This window comes from Hermetia illucens, chromosome 3 (genome assembly GCF_905115235.1).
Source record: "Hermetia illucens chromosome 3, iHerIll2.2.curated.20191125, whole genome shotgun sequence".
NCBI classification, from domain to species: Eukaryota; Metazoa; Arthropoda; class Insecta; order Diptera; family Stratiomyidae; genus Hermetia; species Hermetia illucens.
In genome coordinates, this window is record NC_051851.1 from 87,092,551 (window position 1) to 87,108,147 (window position 15,597).

At 44.4% G+C, this 15,597-nt stretch overlaps 1 protein-coding gene across 1 annotated transcript; it reads left to right on the forward strand.

Moving 5' to 3' along the window:
• The first annotated feature begins 8,709 nt into the window (after positions 1-8,709).
• LOC119652232 lies at positions 8,710-9,543 on the forward strand. The gene is made up of 2 exons (XM_038056196.1): positions 8,710-8,966; positions 9,041-9,543. Exons 1-2 carry the CDS (start codon positions 8,780-8,782, stop codon positions 9,523-9,525), a joined length of 672 nt encoding a protein of 223 aa, XP_037912124.1. The 5' UTR covers positions 8,710-8,779; the 3' UTR covers positions 9,526-9,543.
• Positions 9,544-15,597: the final 6,054 nt, after the last annotated feature.

The window sequence follows — 15,597 nt, forward strand, 5'->3', positions numbered from 1 at the left end:
CAAAATGACATCCAGTTTAGCGAAGGGGAACTTGACATTCCGTCGTATGGGCGTTTTGGGTGTTGTTGGCATGTTGCCGCAACGCAGGAAATGCGAGTATCGATAAACCATGTGTCTCAGCTCAGCCAGCAACAATTATAACGTATTTGAGTTTGAAAATGGCTACTACGGGAATCACACTGGTGACAGCTGCAAATATAAAATCATGGAAATGGCAGAAAGCATCTGAGAATATGTAATCGAAATCTAACTCCACATCTATTTTTTATGCAGGGCTACCGATAAGAACTGAGTTCCATCCACTTAATAAAAAGTACTTGATATTCTGAAAAAGTTTCTGTCTTGTCTGCGGCAATATCTTTTAATTGAATTTAACTCAAGAACTAAACTAAATAACCAAGGAAATGATGCAGAAAATACCCATATGTTTATATAGCCTAGCTAAGGGGTCGGTTCATTTGTTCAGATAAGCTTTTGAAGACCTTCGTATGATTTTGTGATGTTTCCTTATTTTTCTTGTTTTCTTTTAGTCCAAAAACACTCACTCACAAGTAACTGTTTCATTTTCCCGAATAAAGGTTGTTTTTCTATTTTTGCCTCACTTTGCAAAAAGAAATCCCTATTTTGCACTTTAATAGGTTGAAAAAACAAACATGTTTTTCTGGTGTCAATCCTTTCCTAAAATGAAAACCTTTCCTAAATGAAACCTGCTGTTATCGGTTTTGAAAACATAAGCGAACGGCTATGCACTCCGCATTTGCGAGGCAAGTTTAGAAATATAAGCCTCATTAACGTTCACGCCCCTACAGAGGAGACTGCAAAGTCGGAGAAGGATACCTTCTACGAGGCAGTAGAACGAACCTTCGAAGCCTGTCCCAAATATGATATCGAAATCATACTTGGGGATTTTAACAACCAAGTAGGGAAGGAGCCCGTATTCAGGCGATACATTGACTCCCATAGCTTACACGAAAAAACAAATGATCACGGACTGCGGATTATACAATTAGCACTATCACACGAAATACCTGTTGGAAGTACCTGATTTACGAGGAAAGCGGTCCACAAACATACATGGGCCTCTCCAGACGGGACCACTTTCAACCAAATTGGTCACGCGTTGATCGAACGCCGCCACCTCTCAGCCTTGATGAATGTCAGAACATATAGGGGGTGCCAACATAGACTCGGAGCAGTATCTGGTTGGCATGGTGCTCCGAGCTCGAATAACAACAACACCTAGAATCCCCTCTGACAATCAGGTGAGAGTGAACACTGAAGCCATCCATAACACAGCCCTCCGCGACACCTATAAGAGGGAAATGGATGCCACAATAACCGCAGTCAACAGAGAACCTGGAGATGAAGCATCAACAAATGATCTTCACAATCACCTGAAGAATATTATCATGGATACGGCCACAAACAGACTTGGCCCCAGCCGCAAGAAAAGTCGGAACGGCTGGTTTGACGATGAATGTAAGCTAGCAATGAGACGGAAGGATGCCGCATACCGAGTAATGTTGCATTCTCAAAGAACGCGGGCACGCGCAGAGACTTATCACGAACTCCGTCGAGCGGAGAAGCGATTTCACAGACGGAAAAAGGAAGCCTGGGAGAAGCAACAAGTCTGTGAACTAGAAAAGTACAGGGAGCAACCGCACCAGGCGTGCACGTTTTACCAACAAGTCAGCAGGAAGAAGCCTTATACAAAGAGGGAAATCTGATTTCCGACAGAATGGGCATATTAGAGCGATGGGTGGAGCACTTTGATGAGCTACTGAACAACCAGAACATCGGCGAGTTGAGGTCCCGCCAACTGAAGACGACGAAAAAATACTGCCACCACCAAGTTTAGGAGAAACAGTCCGTGCAATTCATCGGTTAAAAAATCATAAGTCGCCAGGAGCCGATGGAATTACAGCCGAATTGGTTAAATATGGAGGCGACCAGTTACACCAAGTGGTTCATCAACTTGTGCTCAAGGTATGGGACAGCGAACCAATGCCTGACGATTGGCAACGAGGCATTATCTGTCTCATACATACAAAGGGAGATATCACACAGTGCAGCAATTATAGAGGTATCACGTTGTTGAGTACCATTTATAAGATATTCTCCGCTATCTTGCTAGGCCAGATAGCTCCATACGCCCAGAACAGCATTGGCCCATACCAAAGAAGCTTCACTCCAGGCAAATTAGCAACAGATCAGATTTTCTCTCTGCGCAAGCGATGGAAAAACTGTTGGAATATGGACAACAGTTGCACCATCTGTTCATCGACTTTAAAGCCGCCTATGATAGCATAGCCAGGGTAAAACTGTACACGGCCATGAGAGAATTTGGTATCCCGACGAAATTAATAAGACTGACTAGACTGACCCTAACCAATGTGCGAGGCCAGATAAAAGCAGCAGGATCACTCTCAAGACCATTCGACATCAACAACATCATCATCATCATCATCAACGGCGCAACAACCGGTATCCGGTCTAGGCCTGCCTTAATAAGGAACTCCAGACATCCCGGTTTTGCGCCGAGGTCCACCAATTCGATATCCCTAAAAGCTGTCGGGCCCACGCCATCGCTCCATCTTAGGCAGGGTCTGCCTCGTCCTCTTTTCCTACCATAGATATTGCCCTTATAGACTTTCCGGGTGGGATCATCTTCATCCATACGGATTAAGTGACCCGCCCACCGTAACCTATTGAGCTGGATTTTATCCACAACCGGACGGTCATGGTATCGTTCATAGATTTCGTCATTGTGTAGGCTACGGAATCGTCCATCCTCATGTAGGGGGCCAAAAATTCTTCGGAGGATTCTTCTCTCGAACGCGGCCAAGAGTTCGCAATTTTTCTTGCTAAGAACCCAAGTTTCCGAGGAATACATGAGGACTGGCAAGATCATAGTCTTGTACAGTAAGAGCTTTGACCCTATGGTGAGACGTTTCGAGCGGAACAGTCTTTCTAAGCTGAAATAGGCTCTGCTGGCTGACAACAACCGTGCGCGGATTTTATCATCGTAGCTGTTATCGGTTGTGATTTTCGACCCTAGATACGAGAAATTGTCAACGGTCTCCGATCCTTATTCTTCTTCGTGTTTGTGTTTGACCAGTGCGGTTTGATGTTGTTGGTTGATTCGTCTTCGGTGCTGACGTTGCCACCATATATTTTGTCTTGCCTTCATTGATGTGCAGCCCAAGATCTCGCGCCGCCTGCTCGATCTGGATGAAGGCAGTTTGTACGTCTCGGGTGGTTCTTCCCATGATGTCGATATCGTCAGCATAGGCCAGTAGTTGGGTGGACTTGAAGAGGATCGTACCTCTTGCATTCACCTCAGCATCACGGATCACTTTCTCGAGGGCCAGGTTAAAGAGGACGCATGATAGCGCATCCCCTTGTCGTAGACCGTTGTTGATGTCGAATGGTGTTGAGAGTGATCCTGCTGCTTTTATCTGGCCTCGCACATTGGTCAGAGTCAGCCTAGTCAGTCTTATTAATTTCGTCGGGATACCGAATTCTCTCATGGCCGTGTACAGTTTTACCCTGGCTATGCTATCATAGGCGGCTTTAAAGTCGATGAACAGGTGGTGCAACTGTTGTCCATATTCCAACAGTTTTTCCATCGCTTGCCGCACAGAGAAAATCTGATCTATTGCTGATTTTCCTGGAGTGAAGCCTCTTTGGTATGGGCCAATGATGTTCTGGGCGTATGGGGCTATCCGGCCTAGCAAGATAGTGGAGAATATCTTATAGATGGTACTCAGCAACGTGATACCTCTATAATTGCTGCACTGTGTGATATCTCCCTTTTTATGTATGAGACAGATTATGCCTCGTTGCCAATCGTCAGGCATTGATTCGCTGTCCCATACCTTGAGCACAAGTTGATGAACCACTTGGTGTAACTGGTCGCCTCCATATTTAACCAATTCGGCTGTAATTCCATCGGCTCCTGGCGACTTATGATTTTTTAACCGATGAATTGCACTGACTGTTTCTCCTAAACTTGGTGGTGGCAGAATTTGTCCGTCGTCTTCAGTTGGCGGGACCTCCAACTCACCGATGTTCTGGTTGTTCAGTAGCTCATCAAAGTACTCAACCCATCGCTCTAATATTCCCATTCTGTCGGAAATCAGATTTCCCTCTTTGTCTCGGCAGGATGAGCATCGAGGTGTATAAGGCTTCATCCTGCTGACTTGTTGGTAAAACTTGCGCGCCTGGTGCGGTTGCTCCCTGTACTTTTCTAGTTCACAGACTTGTTGGTTCTCCCAGGCTTCCTTTTTCCGTCTGTGAAATCGCTTCTCCGCTTGACGGAGTTCGTGATATGTCTCTGCGCGTGCCCGCGTTCTTTGAGAATGCAACATTACTCGGTATGCGGCATTCTTCCGTTCCGTTGCTAGCTTACATTCATCGTCAAACCAGCCGTTCCGACTCCTTTTGCGGCTGGGGCCAAGTATATTTGTGGCCGTATCCATGATAACGTTCTTCAGGTGGTTGTGAAGATCATTAGTTGATGCTTCATCTCCAGGTCCTCTGTTGACTGCGGTTATTGCGGCATCCATTTCCCTCTTATAGGTGTCGCGGAGGGTTGTGTTGTGGATGGCTTCAGTGTTCACTCTCACCTGATTGTCAGAGGGGATTCTAGGTGGTATTGTTATTCGAGCTCGGAGCACCATACCAACGAGATAGTGATCCGAGTCTATATTGGCCCCCCTATATGTTCTGACATTCATCAAGGCTGAGAGGTGGCGGCGTTCGATCAACACGTGGTCAATTTGGTTGAAAGTGGTCCCGTCTGGAGAGGCCCACGTATGCTTGTGGACCGCTTTCCGCGCAAATCAGGTACTTCCAACAACCATTTCGTGTGACCCTGCTAATTGAATAGTCCGCAGTCCGTTATCATTTGTTTTTTCGTGTAAGCTATGGGAGCCAACGTATCGCCTGAATACGGGCTCCTTCCCTACTTGGCTGTTAAAATCCCCAAGTATGATTTTGATATCATATCTGGGACAGGCTTCGAGGGTTCTTTCTACTGCCTCGTAGAAGGTATCCTTCTCCGACTCTGCAGTCTCCTCTGTAGGGGCGTGAACGTTTATGAGGCTTATATTTCTAAACTTGCCTCACAAGCGCAGAGTGCATAGCCGTTCGCTTATGCTTTCAAAGCCGATAACAGCAGGTTTCATTTTTTGGCTGACTAAGAAACCTACTCCGAGCACATGGTTTACTGGATGACCGCTATAATATATGGTGTAGTGGCTCTTCTCCAGGAAACCGGTCCCTGTCCATCGCATCTCTTGCAACGCTGTTACATCAGCCCTATATTGGGACAGAGTATCGGCTAGCTGCTCAGCAGCTTCATCTCTGTACAGGAAGCGCACGTTCCATGAGAAAATGTGCAAATCGCTATTCCTTTGTTGTTGCCGGGTTCGTCATTGTGTAATCCGTCCAGTCCGAGGCTCCTGTTGTGGCTTCGTTACAAGTTGTTTTCCGTGTAGGGTTGTAGCCCTACCCAACCCCCAACCTGGAGGACCAGTTGGTACAATTTGTCCCGTTTTTAGACGCGGGAGACTCGCCTTCATCCTTCTCCGTCTGCAGCTTTTCGTCAAGAAAGAGCTCCCCGCGGTCACCACGTGGAGGTGGAGATAGGGTTTGGTAGTAGAGCTGTTGGTGTTGGTTCAGCAGGCATTTCCCAGATTTTATGCTCCATCGTGGGTACCAATCCACGTTTCGCCCCGGGACCTATACTACCCTTTGACCACCATCGACATCAACAACGGTCTACGAAAAGGGGATGCGCTACCATGCGTCCTCTTTAACCTGGCCCTCGAGAAAGTGATCCGTGATGCTGAGGTAAATGCAAGAGGTACGATCCTCTTTAAGTCCACCCAACTACTGGCCTATGCTGACTATATCGACATCATGGGAAGAACCACCCGAGACGTACAAACTGCCTTCACCCAGATCGAGCAGGCGGCGCGAAATCTTAGGCTGCACATCAATGAAGGCAAGACAAAATATATGGTGGCAACGTCAGCACCGAAGACGAATCAACCAACAACATCAAACCGCACTGGTCAAACACAAACACGAAGAAGAATAAGGATCGGAGACCGTTGACAATTTCTCGTATCTAGGGTCGAAAATCACAACCGATAACAGCTACGATGATAAAATCCGCGCACGGTTGTTGTCAGCCAGCAGAGCCTATTTCAGCTTAGAAAGACTGTTCCGCTCGAAACGTCTCACCATAGGGTCAAAGCTCTTACTGTACAAGACTATGATCTTGCCAGTCCTCATGTATTCCTCGGAAACTTGGGTTCTTAGCAACAAAAATTGCGAGTTCTTGGCCGCGTTCGAGAGAAGAATCCTCCGAAGAATTTTTGGTCCCCTACATGAGGATGAACGATTCCGTAGCCTACACAATGACGAAATCTATGAGCGATATCATGGCCGTCCGGTTGTGGATAAAATCCGGCTCAATAGGTTACGGTGGGCGGGTCATTTAGTCCGTATGGATGAGGATGATCCCGCCCGGAAAGTCTATAAGGGCAATATCTATGGTAGAAAAAGAAGACGAGGCAGACCCTGCCTAAAATGGAGCGATAGCGTAGGTCAAGACGCCAGACAGCTTTTAGGGATATCGAATTGGTGGACTTCGGCGCAAAACCGGGAGTCTGGAGTTCCTGATTAAGGGAGGCCTAGACCGGATACCGGTTGTTGCGCCGTTGATGATGATGATGATGAATCCTTTCGTAATATGTTTGAGAATATACACACAAAGTTACAAAATCTAATATTCACTTCTTCTGTAGATACGAATCACAAATCGGTCGAGTGTCAGTTAATTATGATGCCCCCGGATAGCTAGACTACAGTATGCTCGCCTCCTTTTGAGTGTCTAGGCGGGACTCTTTGCTTAAGAAACCAATGGACGTTCAATTCAGCTGGTAAAGTTCGACTATTATGTGAATGAAGTATAGCTAATTAGCGGATAACTACTGAAAATGTTCGAAAAATGACTTTGGAGTTCGTTTTTTCGACTTTTTATTTTCATCATTTCATTCATTCACGAGAGGCTTCCTAAAGGTGTCATTGTGGTCATGATGAGTGATCTGAAGCCCAAGATGGGCTCTAATAATACCTTGCTCGGGCATGTGAGGGGGAAATACATCCTTTGCGATCGTAATGAAATAGTAGATTTTTGCAACTTCTACCGCCTCGTCATTGGTGGCACATAATTCAAACGCAGAGCTTTTTATAAAGTCAGTTGGATTTCAATTGGCCGACACCGTGTCGACAATCAGATTGACCGCCTTGCGACCAGCAACAGATTTAGTAATTGTCTTCTAAATATGCGTTACAAGAGAGGTGATAATACGACCTCGAAAAGGTTAACCACCTGCTAGTCGCTTACGTTCGCTTGCGTGTTGCGTCCGCCACTTCTTGTAGGCTTGGAGAGTTGCGACCATCCAAGTTCAACAGCTAGCGTTTGTATGATCCAGCTGTCGCTCGACAGTAGGAGAGTTATCTTGATGATCGGATAACGGATATACTAAGTAACCCGTCTGAAAATACTGATGAGCATTGGGCTGCCATTAAAAATACTCTTTTCTCGACTGCTATCCAGTTCGTTTGCCGCGTGAATCATGAAAGCGGATCGATGGATAAAAGGGGGTGAAAGTTCTATTGACCGCTATGAGTGATGGCGGACGTGATGCGCTCGAACTCCGATACCGAGCAAAATCTCGAGAAATTCAAAGTAATGTGCGACATAACAAGGAAGAACTTGCTCTTTCGGTGAGGTAGCGTCTGATGAGTTGCCTGTGCCCTGGATGAAACCGCAAGTCATATACTGAACTGGATGTTGCCCGAAACATTACTAGCCTGAGATCCGCTCTTGTTGCATAGTCTAAAATTTTAAATTGCAGTTATCCCAATACAAAGATCAAGTTGAAACTATTCTGTGCTAATTTCCTTTCTGTGTTGCTATATGCGGGTATCACATGCGAAGTGAACCCCACTATTACTCAGAAGTTCCAAGCCTTCGTGAACACCTGTCTGCGTCTTGCCATCGGAATACTTTGGCCTGATACTATTACAAACGAAAAACTGATTGGCGCTCAGGCCTCGTACGCACTGTGATTGGAACGCCACGTGACAATGGATAGGTCACACATTAAGGAAGGCCGTCAATTTTATTTTTGACTACGACATGCAGTGGAATCCACTCTCCTAAGATGGCCGGCAGGTGGCTTGTTCCAAAGGCGCCTGTCGCAGAGCAACAGAGAAGGAGTCCAGACGTCGCAGAAAATCGTGGAGGAGGGGGCGCATTTCAAGTAACCATGAACAATAGCGCGTAGGTATGATTGACGCGCTATACCTTACTAAGAAGTAAATGGCAACCATATATATTTATGATTGCAGAAAATATACGATCACCTCTTCAAACATTACATCTAAAACGCTTGGCCACTTCAAAGTAAAAGTAAAAAAGAAGTAATCTCTTTTTTTTCAGAAAAGGACTTAGTCCCTCAGGATATGGTGAATAGTAATCAGCAGGTACTGCGTGAAATAGAATGGTAATATGAGTTGAAGTGAAATGTTCACTTGCATTTTGGGGCACAGAAGGACATTTCCCTTCTGGTGTGAATATGTCTGTGAAATATATCACATTGTACCATAAATCGTTTGATCCAATAGCAACCATTTAATTTATTGTCATTGTGACGATTCCCTTATCTCGATCTTCTAAATAATCAAATATTTGTTATTTATGTTAAAGGCTTCAGAATCTTATAGTCGAACCTTTTCCCAGGTCCTAGAAAATCTCCGACGCAATACTTTGCTTGCGGCCAACTCAATTTCACACAGTTCAAGCCGACAGGGTGACTTAAAAAACGAAGATGAAGAGATAAATGGTGAAGAAAATGTGGAGCCGAGAATACTGACATACGAGAAGGGTATATCAAAGCATTTCGAATATTCGAACTAAACCCAGTATTTGTTTTTCTTTTCCAACCCCCCCAACTTTCAGGGCATCCATTCTATCTAGTGAACTCAGAGGACTTAATCCCGAAATTTTGGTACTTGGAGAATTTCCAAGCAGACGACTATTGCTTCTTCAAACCAGATATTCTGGAAACGAAGCTGGTAAAGAAGGGGTGGAGCAGCGAAGCTATTCAACTATGCATTATCCTAATCCACAACACAATTAGTTTTTGCGTTGACAAGAAATTTGGTAATCGGATGGGCGTGGCTGCTATGGAGATCATCTATCAAGCATTTGACTTTTTAATGTGGAATATGTACGCCAAGCTGGCCGATTTGCATAAATTTTTTCGCGAAGTTATTTTGTTATACGCGGTGGATGATCTGCCAACGAGTATGGCGATTTACACTCCCATAGAGTGTTTTGTTATGGCTCAATACTTCGCAATGCAATTCGATTCCATATTTTTATTGCTAAAGGCCGTTGCCATTCCTAGTTTTATGGTGAAAATTCCTGTTGAGGAGCTTTAGACGATACTGGAAATAAATTTGCCTTTGGGTTTTTGGTACTAAAATTCTGGAACATGGTCATAAGGGATATACAGGAACCGTCGCAGCCAAAGACATGCGAACGAAACGAAATTTCAACAGTTTCTAATTCTATTTGTCTTGTAAGACTTGTAGACGTGATGGGGAGATGTGAGGTGCCATGCATCCAAAAGAGGAGTCAACACTTTCTTCAGATGATAGGTTTCGATTAGTACTTTATAAATTCAATCCTGGCTTTGAAATCAGATAAATTGGTAGTCTAGGGGTTAGTTAGTAAATACTTACATCAAGAGGCCGTTCTCAGAAATTATCGCAACTGAAAGTAAAAAAAATATTTCATAAATTTCCTGGATACCCTTTTGTCTCCACTCTTCTCTAAATATAGGCCATAATACGATACTAGAAAGTTTAATTGAAATTCTTCTGATAATAAAAAAGTTATAGTAGGCCAAAGTTATCCCTTTCACATAAATCATCTGCTCCCTAAAATAACTGGGGGAATGACCAGTAAAACCTGCAAACGATCCACTGATGCTTCCTAATCAAAACCTCTACGGGTTTTCCAGTCAAGATTGTGTGTAATGAAAGTATTAAGATGACACGACGGAAGCAAGTGTTTATAAAGGCTTGTAGCTTCTAAGCGGTAGTGATAGTCATTCTCCATGTGCTACTTCCGCATATATATATGGTTGCCCTCCACTATTGTTCTGCACCAAGTGCTCCTGGAACGACTCACTTAACCGCCGTCTAGGAAGACTGGGTTCCACTACATGTTGCCCCGCTTTAAGGGCGTCATCCCGTGTGAAGCCCTCCTTTTTTTGAAAAATTATTTTGGAGGACTGGATAAAGATAGAACCGTGATTTTGTCACTATATATTTATTGATATCTCTTGTATATGTGATAAATTTTTCAGCTTGATATCGTAGCTAGTTTTCGGAATACGTGTCAATTTATGCACCCATCTCCAAAAAAAGGTGTTTTTCTGCTGCCACGCTGGAGGGCGCTGTGTTCATCTGAGGAAAAAAACTAAACGGCATTTTAATGAGGACAATATTCCATGGTATGCAAACTAAGATAATTAGAAAATATTGAGAGGTAAATTTTTGGTGGGCTTTTAAACTTAATTTTTTGGATTTTGGTGTTTTTTTACGGCTTTTTTTATGAATAAAAACAAAACGACCTGTCCGATTGCAATTATCCTAGTTTGCGGACCGTAGAAATATGTATTAAAGAAGTCGTGAAAATTTCAAAGAATTTGGTTGGATAGATTTTGAGCTATGGTGGGAGCCGATTTTCAAGATGCAGTTTCGAGAAAAACGCATTTGAAAATTTAAATGTGATTATCAACAGTAAAATGTTAACTCACCATTAATCTGCTATACCTGGTCCATAGAGAGCACTCTCCGTTTCTTCAAAAAAGTCTTGTAAGGCCGATTGTTGCTCTCTGGTTCCAATTCTGGCTCTTTTAGAGAAGTCAGTCGATCGTCGTTCGGACCGCCAAATTCGCGCTTCATTTAGGCGGTCGGCATAAACCTGACATATGTGACCAACTTAACATCCCATTGTCACTAGGATTTTGAAAATGTCATTGAATCCTTCATTGAAAATAATTACAGCCAGAAAAGTGGCTATTTCTACGACCTTGGCCCCAGAATGAAGGTGTTTAGGATCGAAAGTCCAGACCAATGCATTTAACGACTCATTATTATTCTGGGTCTCTGCTCCTAAACATCTGTTCAAAAGATCATCTCGTGAGAAATCTTCGTAGATTGGTTTGATGACTATTTGAACTTCTTCAGTCAAAGGTGCCTTTTCGTGGTGGAAACTATCTAGTTCTCCTTTAGCTTCTGCTTTGCGCCATTTGCGCCAACTGTTCTCTCCTGCTGGACAATTCTGATGCTGAGGATTTTCGTCTGTAGAACAGTTATGGAAGAAAGTTGCACAAATTTCTTGCTTCATCCCTTCTATCGAATTTGCGTGTCGACGAATAGCTAGCCCAAAAAATATAGTGAGGTCGTTAATAACCTTATCAGTAAGTTTTTCAGCCCCTTTTCCACCAATGCCTTTGTGATTCTTCTTTGCATTTCTAAGCCTTTCACTGCTCACTCTAGACTGGATTATCCTTTTTATTCCAAGCAGCAAATAAGTTTAGACAATTGATTGGTTTTCCATCTTTTTATATTTATACCTGTGTTCGAATTTATAAGGCTCAGGTGAAAAACTAACATGTAAAAAAAGATTCGATGCTCTTTCTCATCGAGTACTCTAGCCGCGGCTGCAAACTCCTTACCTGTTTAACCCTGTAATTTCTGAACGATTCGGAATATCGGAAAATCCCTTTGCCCACATATTCTCCACTATATATAGCTCCAATTCATGCAAAAAAATCGATTTCTCTAACCCGACACACGGGATGACCCCCTTAATGTGTGACCAATCCGGTACCACTTCCATCCAGTATCAGGACCGTGTACTCGGATGATACGTCGCAAGCCGGCGTTAACGAAATCCTGGAGCTTTCAAGTGACATTGGGGCCACTTTCCGGGTGCTATATAGAAGTAGGACAGGACAGTAGAACACTAGCACAGGACAGTCTCGACTTGGTTTTGATGTTGAGATAGCTGCATTTGCAGAAAACAAGGTTTTCTACATATATATACGCTGTGGACATAAGTTCCTCTGAGATTTTACTTCTATGCAACACGTGACATTTAATATCATCGTATGTCGCTCTGATAATAGCTATTAGTTTCTCCGGAATATTCTGGCTGCGTGGAGCACTCCAGATACACAACCTGTTCACGCTGTGAAACTTTCTTCGAAATCGATGAAGAGCAGATGAAGTGAAGATCTAAATTCCATGCACTGTTCCAGAATGATCCGTAAAGTGTTGATGTGGTCAATGCAGGAAGATTTCGAATGGAATTCGGTCTATTTTCTGCCGATAAAACTTTCGAGATGTTCCTGGAAGCAATTATTTTTGTGGCGGCTGGAGACTCATAGATACCCCTCCAATTGTCTTTGATTGTCTTCATAGAATCTTAACGATTATTCCCATCTTCCACTTTCTGGGAAAAGTCTAGAATTTCCCACATTCAAATCCAAAATAGTGGAAGCAGCAGATCTACATTGTAGTGGATCACCTTCTTGATGTAGTTGATCACCTATTTAACCAGTTCGATTGCCATCCCATCGGCTCCTGGCAACTTATGATTCTTAAAATGATGAATTTCATGGACTGTTTCTCCCATGTTTGGCAGTGGCTATCCATCGTCTTTAGTTGGCGTGATCTCCAGCTCAACACACCGCTCCAATATGTCCATACGATCGGAAATCAGATTTCCCTCTTTGTCTCGCCAGGATGAGTATCGAAGGGTATATACTCGTAGTTTCATCCTGCTGATTCGTTGCTTAAAATTCCGCGCCTGGTGTGATTGTTCCCCGTACATCTCAAGTTCTCAAACCTTTTGATTTTTTCAGTTTGGAGGAGGACTTTTTTTTTGCGATAGGCTCGTGCCCGTGTCTTTGGACATTGTTACATTGCCCCGTATGCAGCATTCCTTCGTTCCATTACTACCCTATATTCATCATCGAAGCAGTCGTTCCAACTTTTATGTTTTTTGCGTTTATGTTTTTAGCCGCACTAATCTTTATTATGGATCATCATCATCAACGGCGCAACAACCGGTATCCGGTCTAGGCATGCCTGAATAAGGAACTCCAGACATCCCCCCCCCCCCCAATTCGATATCCCTAAAAGCTGCCTGGCGTCCAGAACTACGCCATCGCTCCATCTCAGGCAGGGTTTGCCTCGTCTTCTTTTTCTACCATAGATATTGCCCTTATAGACCTTCCGGGCTGGATCATCCTCATCCATACGGATTAAGTGACCCGCCCACCGTAACCTATTAAGTCGGATTTTATCCACAACCGAACGGTCATGGTATCGTTCATAGATTTCGTCATTGTGTAGGCTACGGAATCGTCCATCCTCATGTAGGGGGCCAAAAATTCTTCAGAGGATTCTTCTCTCGAACGCGGCCAAGAATTCGCAATTTTTCTTGCTAAGAACCCAAGTTTCCGAGGAATACATGAGGATTGGCAAAATCATTGTCTTGTGTGCTTTGACCCTATGGTGAGACGTTTCGAGCGAAGCTGTTATCAGTGGTCAAGGAGAGGACCTGGAGATGAAGCATCAACTAATGATCTTCACAACCACCTGAAGAACGTTATCATGGATACGGCCACAAATATACTTGGCCCCAGCCGCAAAAGGAGTCGGAACGGCTGGTTTGACGATGAATGTAAGCTAGCAACGGAACGGAAGAATGCCGCATATCGAGCAATGTTGCATTCTCAAAGAACGCGGGCACGAGCAGAGACTTATCACGAACTCCGTCGAGCGGAGAAGCGACTTCATAGACGGAAAAAGGAAGCCTGGGAGAACCAACAAGTCTGTGAACTAGAAAAGTACAGGGAGCAACCGCACCAGGCGCGCAAGTTTTACCAACAAGTCAGCAGGATGAAGCCTTATACACCTCGATGCTCATCCTGCCGAGACAAAGAGGGAAATCTGATTTCCGACAGAATGGGAATATTAGAGTGATGGGTTGAGTACTTTGATGAGCTACTGAACAACCAGAACATCGGCGAGTTCGAGGTCCCGCCAACTGAAGACGACGGACAAATACTGCCACCACCAAGTTTAGGAGAAACAGTCCGTGCAATTCATCGGCTAAAAAATCATAAGTCGCCAGGAGCCGATGGAATTACAGCGAATCAATTCCTGACGATTGGCAACGAGGCATAATCTGTCTCATACATAAAAAGGGAGATATCACACAGTGCAGCAATTATAGAGGTATCACGTTGCTGAGTACCATCTATAAGATATTCTCCACTATCTTGCTAGGCCGGATAGCCCCATACGCCCAGAACATCATTGGCCCATACCAAAGAGGCTTCACTCCAGGCAAATCAGCAACAGATCAGATTTTCTCTGTGCGGCAAGCGATGGAAAAACTGTTGGAATATGGACAACAGTTGCACCATCTGTTCATCGACTTTAAAGCCGCCTATGATAGCATAGCCAGGGTAAAACTGTACACGGCCATGAGAGAATTCGGTATCCCGACGAAATTAATAAGACTGACTAGGCTGACCCTGACCAATGTGCGAGGCTAGATAAAAGCAGCAGGATCACTCTCAACACCATTCGACATCAACAACGGTCTACGATAAGGGGATGCGCTATCATGCGTCCTCTTTAACCTGGCCCTCGAGAAAGTGATCCGTGATGCTGAGGTGAATGCAAGAGGTACGATCCTCTTTAAGTCCACCCAACTACTGGCCTATGCTGACGATATCGACATCATGGGAAGAACCACCCGAGACGTACAAACTGCCTTCATCCAGATCGAGCAGGCGGCGCGAGATCTTGGGCTGCACATCAATGAAGGCAAGACAAAATATATGGTGGCAACGTCAGCACCGAAGACGAATCAACCAACAACATCAAACCGCACTGGTCAAACACAAACACGAAGAAGAATAAGGATCGGAGACCGTTGACAATTTCTCCTATCTAGGATCGAAAATCACAACCGATAACAGCTACGATGATAAAATCCGCGCACGGTTGTTGTCAGCCAGCAGAGCCTATTTCAGCTTAGAAAGACTGTTCCGCTCGAAACGTCTCACCATAGGGTCAAAGCTCTTACTGTACAAGGCTATGATCTTGCCAGTCCTCATGTATTCCTCGGAAACTTGGGTTCTTAGCAAGAAAAATTGCGAACTCTTGGCCGCGTTCGAGAGAAGAATCCTCCGAAGAATTTTTGGCCCCCTACATGAGGATGGACGATTCCGTAGCCTACACAATGACGAAATCTATGAGCGATACCATGACCGTCCGGTTGTGGATAAAATCCGGCTCAATAGGTTACGGTGGGCGGGTCACTTAATCCGTATGGATGAGGATGATCCCACCCGGAAAGTCTATAAGGGCAATATCTATGGTAGAAAAAGAAGACGAGGCAGACCCTGCCTAGGATGG

Excerpts from the sequence above, each read along its gene's own strand:
- LOC119652232 (XM_038056196.1), top strand. The coding sequence starts at position 8,780 with ATGTTAAAGGCTTCAGAATCTTATAGTCGAACCTTTTCCCAGGTCCTA. Across the intron at positions 8,967-9,040 it reads AATACTGACATACGAGAAGG|GGCATCCATTCTATCTAGTG; the intron begins GTATATCAAAGC and ends CCCAACTTTCAG.